This window comes from Eumetopias jubatus, unplaced genomic scaffold, assembly GCF_037043125.1.
Source record: "Eumetopias jubatus isolate StellerSeaLion01/CBP00866 unplaced genomic scaffold, mEumJub1_p1.0 scaffold_12, whole genome shotgun sequence".
Lineage (NCBI taxonomy): Eukaryota > Metazoa > Chordata > Mammalia > Carnivora > Otariidae > Eumetopias > Eumetopias jubatus.
The window spans coordinates 111,211,723-111,223,759 of record NW_028274818.1 but is presented as its reverse complement, the minus strand read 5'-3'; the positions used below and the strand labels follow the sequence as shown (position 1 = coordinate 111,223,759).

The following is a 12,037-nucleotide window of genomic DNA, read 5'->3' as shown; positions in this document are numbered from 1 at the left end:
CAGGAGCCGGCTCGCCGCGCCCGAGCCCCCCGGCCTTCGTCTCTCGGGTCTCTCCGTCTTCGCTCGGCCACCGAGGAAAGAAGGCGCCCTCTCCTTAGCGGGCCCAGAGCTGCAGAAGCAACGCGGGGCGCGGCCGAGGGGAGGAGAAAGGAGAAGGAGCGGAGTCGGCTCGGGCCTGGCCGTGACTCGCGGGGCTGCGTCTCCGCCAATCTGCGGGCGCTGACGCGGGGGGCGGCTCCGCGGCTCTCAGATATCTGCCGGCCCGGGCGCGGGGCGCCGAGAGGCTCGGCCGCTGCGCTCGGGGGACGGCCGCTGCACCTGCCCGGAGACCTCCCCGGCCGCGCCGTGCGCCCCCCAACCCCGTACCCGCCCCCTCCTTGTCCCCGCGGCCCAGCGCCCTGCTCCCCCTCCAGGTCCCCGCCTCCGGACCGCAGCGTGAGAGAGACGAGCCTTGCTCGAAGGAGCCGCCCCTTCTCCGCCTGGCCAGCCCGGCGCCTGGCGCGGCCCACGGAGCCGCGGAGAGGACTGCGCCGCGCCGCGCCATCTCCACCGCCACCCCCAGGCAGCCGCGCCCTGGCCTAGATGGGCCGCAGCGTCGGGCCCCTGCGCGCCGGATGAGCGCAGAGACCACCAGCCGGCCGCTGAGTGCGCGGGGCCTCACCCGGCTGCGCACCCGGCTCCGCGGACGAGGGCCGCTAGGCCCGGCCGCTGAGGGCGCGGCCACTCCGGAGAGGCGAGAGGGAACGGCCCCGAGATGGCCCGGCGAGCGGGCTCTTTGGCGGTGGGCGCCCTACACGTGGTGCGGGCCGGGGGACAGCCCTGGAGCTGGTAGCTGTCCGACGCCAGATGGACCTTGACCTGTGCCTCGGCACTGCGTTCGTGCCAAGCCAAGACTAGCTGGGGCACGGGCGGAGCGCGCTCTAGGAGGTCGCCCGGAGCCCAGGCCGCGCTCGCCGGCGCGGCCATGAAGATGATCCTGGTGCGCAGGTTCCGCGTGCTCATCCTGATGGTGTTCCTGGTGGCTTGCGCGCTGCACATCGTGCTGGACTTGCTGCCCAAACTGGAGCGGCGCGCCGTGCGGCCCTCGGGGGAACCCGGTTGCTCGTGCGCGCAACCCGCGGTCGAGGCGGCGGCGCCTGGCTGGGCCAAGGCGCGGGGCCGCCCGGGGGAGCCCCCGGCCGCCTCGTCCGCGGCCGGCGACGCAGGCTGGCCCAACAAACACACGCTGCGTATCCTGCAGGACTTTAGCTCCGACCCTTCCTCCAACCTCACATCCCACTCGCTGGAGAAACTGCCGGCCGCAGCCGAACCGGCCGAAGGCGCCTTGCAGGGGCAGGAACCCGGCAGTCCCCGGGCCCGCGATCCCGCGCACCGGCCACTGCTCGGAGATCCCGGACCCCGTCGGTCGGCGCCGCCCCCTGGCCCGAGCGGGGACAGCTCTCTCCTGGCTAGGCTCTTTGAACACCCACTCTACCAGGTGTCGGTTCCACCGCTGTCGGAGGACGACGTCCTCTTCAATGTGAACAGCGACATCAGGTTCAACCCCAAGGCGGCAGCTGAGAATCCTGACTGGTGAGTGAGGCGAGAGGCAGCTCAGGGTGGGTGCTGCCAGGCCCCAAACCCTCAAGCAGCCATCAACCTGTGCTCCCCTTCACAGGAAATGCCCTTGCACATCCCAGGCATTGTTTAAAGAGGCCCAGGGGCTCGGGAACCCCCAGGGGGCATGGACCCCCCCCATGGCAGAGTTCCCAACCCCCACGCCCCCTCCCCCCCCCCCAGGGGAGCTTTGTGAGGCAGGAGAGGATGCTGCCTCTTGCTCAGGGCAGTGCCTTTGTCTCCAGAATGACTGCCTCCTTGAGAAGGGCTGCTGGGTGGTTTGGGAGCTACTCCCTGTGGAGTCGAGGGAGGGTCAGTGCTGACTCTATAAGAGAGCAGTGCTGGCCTGCGAGGTCCAGGTCGCTGGCTCTGGAAACTAAGTCAGGCAATGCATGCACCAGCCAGCAAAGGAGTGAATGAGAGAGACTGCCCCTAACCTTTCCCTGGGGAGCTGCTGGCCACCGAGCTTTCAGATACCCGGCAACATTTCTCCAGTGGACACATCAGGAAAGTCTGCAGAAGCCTAATGAGCCTTGTAAGCCAGTTGCTGAGAACAAAATTAGCAGAGGGGCGTGCTGGCCCCAATGAGGCATAACAAAAGGGTTCTCCCAGCTGGGGTGCAAACAGCAGCTGCCCTTGGAATGCTGCCAGCCCCGTTGGGTGACAGCTTCATAAAAGGTGAGAAGCATCCTCAGGAGCATCTCCTTAAGCTGTGCCGGTTTAAACCCTTCCCCCCAGGCCCTCCACGGCCACACAGTTCAGAATAAGCAGATTCTGCAGCCTGGAGTAGTGAAATATTAACTAGCAGCAAGGCCAGAATAAATAGCTACCCAAGCAACTCGGGGGTGGGGGGGGGTGGGAGGCGGCTTCCCACAACATCTTATACAAACCCTTTCTACCCTGAAATTTGACTAGGCCCAGGCTTTTCTGTCTAAATACACCACGGTGTTTGGTGGCATCTGAGCTTTTTCTGCTGGCCAGGTTCAAGGAAATGCTCAGAAACTTGAGAATCAGAGCAGTGGCCCAGGCTTGGGGCTCTTCACAGGAAGGACAGAGCCCAGGACTGTGGGGTCATTGCTGTGGCCCTGGTGGGACAGGGCTTGGGGCCAGAAGGGCCTCATTTGCAGGTGTGTTAGAGCTAAGACAAATTCCACTTTCCCTCCAGCCCAGCAGCAGATAGGCTCTGTCCTCCCGCAGACTGGCCCCTTGACTCCAGAGATGTAAGGACAGGCCACATGGGCAGCAGGTCCTCACGTCGGGCCTCCGCAGGAGTGAGTGCCTGCCTCTTTCCTCTCTCCCCACCCAGGACTGCTCTCATTAAAATCAAATTTAGCTTCTTGCATCATTTCTACCCTTGGTTGCTGGAACCAAAGCAGAGTGCCCAGGGAAGGTTTCTGACAGGCAGGATGTGTCTCTGATGTGCACACAATTTGTGGTCAAAGAAGGCTCGCTTGTCTGTCCCCAGGAAGAGCTGACAGCCTCTCATACCCCAAGCTGACGTCACACTTGCCGGGCTGTTTTCGTGACCCCAGGACAGGCTCGGTAGGGCCTGGCACTGAAGTTCTGGGCTTGGTCTTGATTTAGTTAGAGCTGTCTGGGCGTCTCCTGAGGGTAAGTAAGAATTACAGTTTAGATATGTTATTAGTTAGTACAACAACAGCCACAGGAGAAGTCCGCAAAGTCCTGTTTGGGCAGAGGCATCTTTGAACAAATCTGCATTTGTTTGGATCCAAAGTTAAAACCTTGGCATTGGCACCAACGCCAAGTTGGTATTCACGCAGTTTTTCCACTCCCTTCTTTCCCTGCTGACTCCGGGTCCCCTTCATTTTCTGTAGGCCACGTGAAGGTGCTGAAAATGACGAATTCTTGCCCACGGGGGAGGTGGCAGTGGACTCCTACCCCAACTGGCTTAAGTTCCACATCGGCATTAACCGGTATGAGCTCTACTCCAGACATAACCCAGCAATCGAAGCCCTCCTGCGTGACCTCAGTGCTCAGAAGATAACCAGTGTCGGTAGGTGCCCTCCCTGAGCCTTCCGACGGGGTCAGGTGTGCTGGGGGCTTGGCTTTCCTTTGCAGGAGAGCTGGGAAGCCGTTGCTCCTTGCTGGAACCTTACTTCCTGGAGTGATTGATACGGGCAGCCTTCTCGAGGGACAAGCTTGCAGGGCCTCGAAGGGAGAGGAGGGACACCCTCGATGCCGTCAGTGGTTCCGGGGCTACCGCCTGCTTTCGCAAGGCTAGCGAGGGAGGGAGGGGTGCCGCACAGCCGTTCCTGTGGCATTCTGCTTACCCACCTGAGGAGGGGCACTTTCTAGGCTACAGGGTAAAGAAGGGGCATGCGCCCCTGATGGCTGGGCCCCCTCCCTCAACGCAGCAGGGAGACCCAGGGCTGAGCTCAGAGACCAGCTTTGCACCAGAGCTCTGCCAGGTGCTCCTGCCATTTCCTGTGCCCAGGGAGTGACCAGGGCTCAGCTCTGTCTCGGGTGGAGGCCCATACGCTTAGTAATTCAGAGGCAACATGGCTGAATACTCTGGGATCTGCTGAATTTCAGGACAAAAAAAGGCATCCAATTACTGATTTCAGGGAAATGTGTCAGGAGCAGCATGGCGGTTTGCTGCCACCGTCCCCAGGCCTGGAGGCCATTGTTTGTGAAGGTCCGCATTAGTCACTAGTGGCTCCGAGGGGCGGTGAGGGATGGGCTGAGGCCCTGGGGTGGAAAAAACAGTCCTGGGGGCTTTGCAGGAAGCTAGCCTGGGGACACACAGCTGGGAAGGGGTGGAGGGAGGGCCAGTTGGGAGCAACGTGGGTGTCGGTCCCCACCCAGTGCTGTGGAGTAGGCAGTTCCAGACACTGTCTTCTTGGTGTGCCCCTAAGCAACACCGAGGCTGAAAGGGGCCCGGTATCCTGGGGGTCCGTCCAGCTGATGACACAAGGGAGTGAGGGTGACAAGTGGGTTTTCCAGAGGTCTTTAAGGGCTGTTTTTGGCTCTTTCTGCCCAGTACTGAGCTGTTTGCTGGGCATCTGCCTTGCTGTGTAGCTTTTCTCTAGCATGTGATTGCTCACCTTTGTGAAAGGGATCGCGCAGGAAAAAGCTGGTGTTTCTTCTCTTAGCTGGCTGCACAGGAGGAGTCTGAGCACCTCCCCAGACCCCAGCCCGACCTCGGCCCTCCCCGTGAGAAGCTCAGCCTCTCTCCTGCCCCTTGCAGGTGTCAGAGGCTTCAGGTGGTGCTGGGAAGCAGTCTGTGTGCACGACAGAGATTGTCCTGTGGACAGCCACGTCCAGGGTGCCCCTTTCACTCCTGAGGGTAGACGAGGCCATTGAAGAGGTATCCAGGGCCTTGACCGACTCGTTCACCCATTCAGTAGATTTCCTCGGACATCTCCTGCACTTCAGGCCCCTTTCTGGGTAGTGGGTTGCGGGTGAATTCTGCTACAGCTGACCTGAGAGGCCCGGGGCCGGGGGGGGGGGGCAGGAAACGGACACACAATGAGGAAGAATAAATGCTTTGAACACTATTCACATAGAATCTAGGAGGGTTTAGAAAGGAGGTGACCTCCATCTAGAAGGAGGGGTATGGAGCACCTTCTATGAGAAAAGACGTCTGACCAGGGGCTTAAATGAAGTGTAGGCATTTGTCATAAAAGGGGGCATGGAGTGCTGGGCTTTCTAGGAAAATGAGAACAATGTTTTAAAAATTAGAAATGGTTTTAGGGAAGTACAATGTTAAGAGATCCTGCTCTGCTGCTGTCCGCGGCACCCCCCTCTGCCTCGGTTTCCCCATCTGTCAAATGGGATTGTGGCTGCTCAGGTACATTGCATGTGTTCTGATAAGATGGTGCATATGACCAAGCTTGTAAATATTAACCACTTTTTTGCACCGTGTGCTTGCAGCGTCCCCACTCAAGTGCAGGGTCTGGGGTGTAGGAAGGGCTGCTGGGATTTCGAAGGCTGGCCAAGCTCGCCATATCCCCCAGGGAACAAACAGCCTCCAGCTCTCCCTGGACAGCCACTCTGTGCAGAGGACAGGGCCCAGCAGCTCGGGGAGCACCTACAGAGAGAAGGCAGGCGGCTGGGGCTCGCAGGCACATTGCCCACCCTAGGCGTCCCCCCTCCCTCTTCCCCCAGGGGCCTGGCCTGGAGGCGCCTCCCACCCACTTTGGTCTGACTGCCCGGGGCAGGGGTGCCTAGGCTGCCTGAGCACGGTGGACCGAGCCTGTGCCTGGGGATCCTACCCCAGGGTTCTGCCATGGTCGTGCCTGGTGGTGTGAGTGGGAATGAGTCTTCGCACGTCTGTCTCCGGTGGGCTGTCTGTGCTGCTGTCACCCACTCCCAGACTGCTCTGGCCGAGCTGGTCCTTCCCAGTCCCTGTGCGGTACCCGATCAGTGCGGGAAGGTTGCCTGATGCATCCGGTGTGTGGTGTGAGTCTGGCCCTGGCGTGACTCTGGGCAAGTGGATTAATCTCTAGTGCTCCGGGTTCTCACGTGGGTTCTAGAAAGAGGGTTCCAACCTAGGGCCTGTAATCTCTGGCTTGCCAATCTGAAATCCAAATGTAACTTGTTCAGGAAAATCTGACTCAACCTGAACTTATATGGGAACAAAACCTAAATTGACAAAGCTATTTATAAATCCTTATTTTTCTCGCTTGGAGCGAATATTCACATGTTCCTCTGAGGAAATTACGGGGTTCTGCCCAGACCCATTTGGGCTGTTACATAATATGTGGGATATACACATTACCTGTGCCTTTTGTCATCTGAAATTTTTGAAATCCATGAGTACTTCTGTCTTCAGAGATTTTAATGAAGGTCATGGACCTGTTTGGGACACAGCTATGTCTTGGGCTATTGAGAGGCTTCAGTGAGTAAATAAGAGAGAGGTAAAAACAGAGCCTAAGCAGTGTCCCTGCCCATAGGTGTCTGTGTGGGGGAAGGGTTTCAGGGGCAGGCCAGAGCCTCCTTGACCACAGCAACCTGTGCGGGACAGGCCAGTGGAAGGCCTCAGCCGGCACTTGGCCCCACTGTCCCTGCTGCTTTGGTGAGCTCCCAGGTGAGTTCACGCTTGTGAAAAGGCCCTGGTCCACAGGGAGCCGCAGGAGAGGGGCTGGCCCTGGGCCAGGCTGCAGGCATCCCTTGGAGATGCGTGCTTTCTGGGCCACGTCTGCCCCGACATCCAGTTGGATGTTTTGACTGAGACCCCAACCCCCTGCTTGAGGTAGCAGCCCCTGGTGGGCCCTTGGCTTAGCAGAGCCAGCTGGGCAGGTTTGGCAATGGAGGCCCTAGCTAGGAAGTGTCTGCAGGCAGCCCCTGCACCTAGCAGTGCTGTGACCCAGAGCTGGACACAGCCTTTGAAGGACACACCGGATGCATCAGGCAACCTTCCCGCACTGATCGGTTCTCGTGGAGAAGCCTGGATGGCAGCCCCTTGATAGGAGCCCAGGCCTAACTCAGCATCAAGGTTCAGCCGTGCCATCCTCCTGAGTGTGAAATGGGAGAGAGACATAGAAGTCACACTGACCCACTGTGGTGGGGTAAGGAAGTGTCTAAGTTTCAAGAGCTGGAGGTCCAACCCACTTCCAACACCCCTTCTGTAAACAGGGAAACTGAGACCTCCAAGATGCGAGGGAGGGTGCCTTACGAGTCCCTGCCCCCAGCTCAGATCTCTGTTCCCTAGCTGTCCAGCTGTGGTGGTCCCTTTAATCTTCAAGGTGTGCATCCACTATTAAATGCGAGCCCAGAAACGTTGTTGGAATGGGGAACGGTTCCTGCAAGGTTCCCAGAGCTTCCCGTCGGAAGGGTTCCATTAACACTCCCCGTTCAGAACCACTTGATCCACTTCATGAAGCACGTGTGGCCTTCGGTACAGCTGCTGTGGCCGACAGAGATTTATTTATAGCCAGGCTCCTGGCTGCTTGGTAACGGCCGTTCACTGCCTTTAAAGACGCTCGGGACGTTATCTACCTCTATTCAGCTTGAAATCAGGCATGCAGCGCCTTCGGCTCGGGCCAGTGATAATTAAATTGCTATCGTGCACAATTACGGATGCAAAGAATAAATGACACAATTAACTGCTCTGTACTTGGAATTGCTTAAAAAGGAAAAGAAGTCACACTACCATGGAGAGGGTTCAGACAGCCTCTGGCTGAAAGACGCCACCATTACTCCATCCAGGTTGGGACACAGCTGCGGTGGGTGCCTGAACAAAGGAGGACCGCTCCGCAGGACCCAAGTCCTGGGCGCTAATTGATCTAGCTAGGATCCAGGACGAATTGGCTTCCAGGAACAAAGGCTGCGGCTGGGGCAGCCCAGGGTGGGCAGCTGCCTGAGGGCCTGGGGGGCCACCCTGTCTAAATGGTCAGAGGTGGGCTCCTTGGGAAGACAGTTCCAGCCCCAGAGAGGTCACAGTCCCCCTCCTGCCCTGCGCGGTTGCCGTGGGTCCCAGTCTCCAGGTCCTGGCTCTCTGACCTGGAGACTGACAACTGAAAATGCTCAATACACCGGAGCACCTCAGGTCATGTGGGAGGAAGGATGCAGACCACCTCGAAGGAAGGTTGCCGGCAAGGCACCACAGAAGGTGGCAAATAGCTGAGCCCCTCCTCAGGTTTCCTTCCAGCCATCTGGTCCAAGATCAAGGACAAAAGCCCAGGCAAATGCCCCGGCACCTGCTTTCTCCATCTTGAGCAGACAGTAGCTGGGGCTTCCAGGATCCAACAGGCCTGTATTCCGCTGGTATTCCTTCTAGTTCCAGGGAGTGCTGGTTTCCAGCTGGGGCAGGGCTGTACTTTCTCTTTTAAGTCAATTTAATTATCATAATAAAAGTGAGCTATCTTAAAGAGCTTGGCTACGCAGCGGGCAGCAGCGGAGACTGGGGGCAGTTATAGCTCCAACGTGTCCTGGGCGTGCATGTGAGGGACTGAAGTTTGGTGGAGGCCTGCCAGGGTCTCACAGCAAGTGGGCAGGAGGACCCTGGCCCTTAGAGCCTCCTTCAGCCCCTCACTCAGAGCAGCCCCCTCAATGCCCGCCCCGGGGCGCCCACCGATGACGGACAGGTGGACACGCAGCATGCTGCTCTCCCTCGATGCCCAAGGGCAGGAAAAGGGGCTCTGCATGGCGCCCAGGGGTCTAGGCCACTGGTTAGATCCCACTCCTGCCAGGGGATGAGGCGTGCGGGGTGGGCAGGGAAGAAGAGCTGACCTAAGTGCTCCTGGCATCATATCCCTCAGATCTGAGCCACCCTGGGCCTTAAAGCAAGGCAGTGGCTGGGAAAGTATTCAGGCCACTTGCCTGACCATGATCCCGAAGGACAAACATGGATCCCAAGTCCCAGAGGCCCCCACGGGTGGCCTGGCAGTGCCTTACACATGGGTGTGTTTGTGTGGGCCACCGATCTCTTCAGTAGAATTAGTTCCTTTAAAAGTCAGGAGGTGGCTCACCAAAATATGGGTTGAGGTTTCTTGTTAGAAATGGGGAACCTGGTGGTGCTGACCCTGGTTTCCATGGGAAACAACTTGCTGAGTGACCCAGGTCATTTGTCCCTGCTGGCACTGAGGTGTGTGACACAGGATGAGCTAAAGGCAGAGCCCAGCGCCTTGTGTGTCCCACCACTCACGCCTCCTCGGTGTGGCAGTGTTGGGGTCCCCGGCCAGGATGGCACCCCTTTTCCTTTCAGGGCTATCTCTCTCCTCCCAGGGAGGATGCTTCCTAGGAGGGTCCTAAGAGATGCAGTTCCCGTTCTGGTTCTTCTGAGGGGGGCTGTGTTCTGGGGAAAGACAGAAAAACCCCACAGTGTCCAAGTGTCTTAGTGGTCATGGAATTTATAGCATCCACGACCATTAGAATAAAGTATAGGGTGTTCTGTCAGTGTATATTAGCATGTATAATTACTGATGCATGTCATTAATGATCACTAGTCAATGCTAATTCATACCATATATTAATGCATAGCTGGGGGATATGGCTCTCGAGGATAGCAGGAAAGACAGAGCTGACATCCGTGGTCTGAGTGGTGGGACATGCCCGTGGGAGGCGAGCTGGGGAGAGGAGAGTGTGTACAAGAGGCGCCGTCACTGGGGCTTGAGCCAAGCTGCCAGTTCGGTGCCCCTCGTGTGTTAGTGATTTGATGGCAATAAGGCCCAGATTTGGGTGGGGCCGTGAGGATGGAGAGAAGGTGGTGGCCCATGGGGCTTGTTCAGGGTGTCTTCTGGGGACGTGCCACTGGATGTGTGCCAGGACAACCCTGGCCTTAGCCTGTTCTCGAGCCCACGGTGGGCTTGCTGCTCAGTCAGGTGCCCCTCAGGGCTGAGGTTGGCCAGGTTTTGACAGGCCTCTGTCCCCTGAGAAACATGGAGACCCAACCGGGCGAGGGCACGTCCACCGCCTCTCACATGGGGCCCTTGCTGCACACCTGGGCTTCTCTCGGAAGTTTGCTTCTGCTCCCACCCCTCTCTCCCACACGCGGGGGCAAGATTCCTCAAGTCTGGCTTCAGGAAGAAACCCCAAACTCACACCCTCCTCCTCGAGGCCTGGTTAGTGTCCCGGCTCTGCCACCGGGGCCCTCAGCCCTGACCATCTCCCCAGGCTCATCTGCAGCAGCAGAGCAGGGCCACCCACTCCAAGCACAGACTTGTGGGGGCGTCCGCCTCTCCCCCATCCCAGACGAACACCTGGCCTTTGCCATGACTTCAGGCAGTTTGCATGTGGGTTTTTGCCGACCATACCTGATTTTCAAGCAGAACTCCAAGTGTCTTCCAGCGGTCTATCCCAGCTTGGCAGAGTGAATGGTGGACCCTGGTGGGAAGGCACATGTCCCCAGACAAGAGAAAGGTGGTGTCCAGGGCAGGTAGCAAAAGCCTGGCCTTTCCAGAGTTCTTAGTCACCTTGGAGTCTAAGGCCCATTAATTTCTAGTTACTTGCTTGGTCCGTGGAGAGGAGCTGGTAATGCAGTGGAAAACACAGGTCAGCAGTGCATTGAGATTCACTTCCAGAACAAGAATGACTAAACTGACCAGATTTGCATAATAATTTATTATTCAAGAAAACCAGGATTACAGGCCCTGGAAAGAGCTGATGTGCTGTCCCCGATTGGCCTGGGAAGGAATAATTAAATCCAGTAACCCCAGTTATTACATGGAAATGGGGATACCGAATAGGGCTTAATCAGGCCACTAATTTTCTTAATGATCACTTCTGTTTTCATCTTATTAAAAATGTAATAAATGTTCATTGTTGAAATTTAGAAAGCACAGATAAGGGAAAAAAGGAAACTGAAATCATCTGTGGTTCTACTCTTGGGGGGTAAGCACTGGGCTGTAGCTTCTTACTGTGCATCCAGGTTTTCCCATGCACTTACATACACACCTTCCAAAGAAGGCAGCTCACAGAGTGTAAATGCTTCCTAAGCTGCTTTGTTTAACAATAAAATAATGAGCGGTTTGCTGCATCATTAGAGAGTCTTTGGTACCGTTAAGAGGGCTACCTAGTGTTCCCTCACGTGGGATTCCCGTGCATTGTGCTTCTGCCCGCAGGATTGGGCATTTTTAGGTTATTTCCAGTGTTTGGGAGGGAAGTGGAATTAGGAGGGGGGTTTGTTTTCCTGCGGAGGGCTCACGATGGGAGAGCGTCAGACAGACCCAAGTCACACACCGGGGTCTGGGGGAACTGTGCCTTCAGCTCCGCCTCCTGGACCCCAAGACCAGGGCGCTCCCAAGGCAGCCAGGCTCTCCTGGCCACAGACGTTGCAGAGGAAGGAACTAGCAAGTGGCTGGGCTGGGAACCCAGGAGTGGGGCCGGACCTGGGCCCTTACAGAGGCCATGAAAGCCACCGAAGACATTCAGGGAGCTCAGAACTCCTGGTTCTTCTTCACACTCCTGTGGCGGTCTGCCGTCTTGAATGTGCCATGGGCCCTGCGCCACTCTAGATGCTCCACGAGCATTACCCACTTGATGGTGACAGCAGCCCTGCTTTGTAATGTGATGTGGTTGACCTGTAGCACTGCATTGTCCTTATTTGTCCTGACCTTCACCACAGCCCCATGAAGGAGGCTGGGCAGGCCTCCGTGCCCCAACTAACACGGGGGAAACCAAGATGAGGGAGAGTGGAGGCTCCTTCTAGGGCACCCGGCCATAGGAAGCTGAGCAGAGACTCCAGCCTCAGGGCTCCTTCATACAAAAGCCCCCGAGCATGGTGCCCCTCTAATGTGGTGCACCTCCAGTATGGTGCACCTCCAGTTTGGCACACCCCTGGTATGGAACACCCCCGGTATGGCGCACGCCCGGTGTGGCGCACCCCCGTATGGCACCCCTCAGTCATCCCTACTCACCTGGCCTTGACCTTCACTTCCATGCACGTTCCTCCCCATTCATCCACTGCTCCCAACTGGAATCCAAGAGTCAACCTAGGTTCCTCTCTTCCCTCCACGCCCCACACCTACTCCACTAAATG

At 57.7% G+C, this 12,037-nt stretch overlaps 1 protein-coding gene across 1 annotated transcript in view; it reads left to right on the top strand.

Moving 5' to 3' along the window:
- Window positions 1–271: 271 nt before the first annotated feature.
- Window positions 272–12,037, top strand: part of FAM20C (FAM20C golgi associated secretory pathway kinase) — a 45,055-nt gene continuing 33,289 nt past the window's right edge. Inside the window, exons 1-2 of the mRNA XM_028091868.2 lie at window positions 272–1,572; window positions 3,432–3,610. Of these exons, the coding sequence (XP_027947669.1) occupies window positions 965–1,572; window positions 3,432–3,610 (787 nt within the window). The 5' untranslated portion in view covers window positions 272–964. The remainder of the gene's footprint in view (window positions 1,573–3,431; window positions 3,611–12,037) is intronic.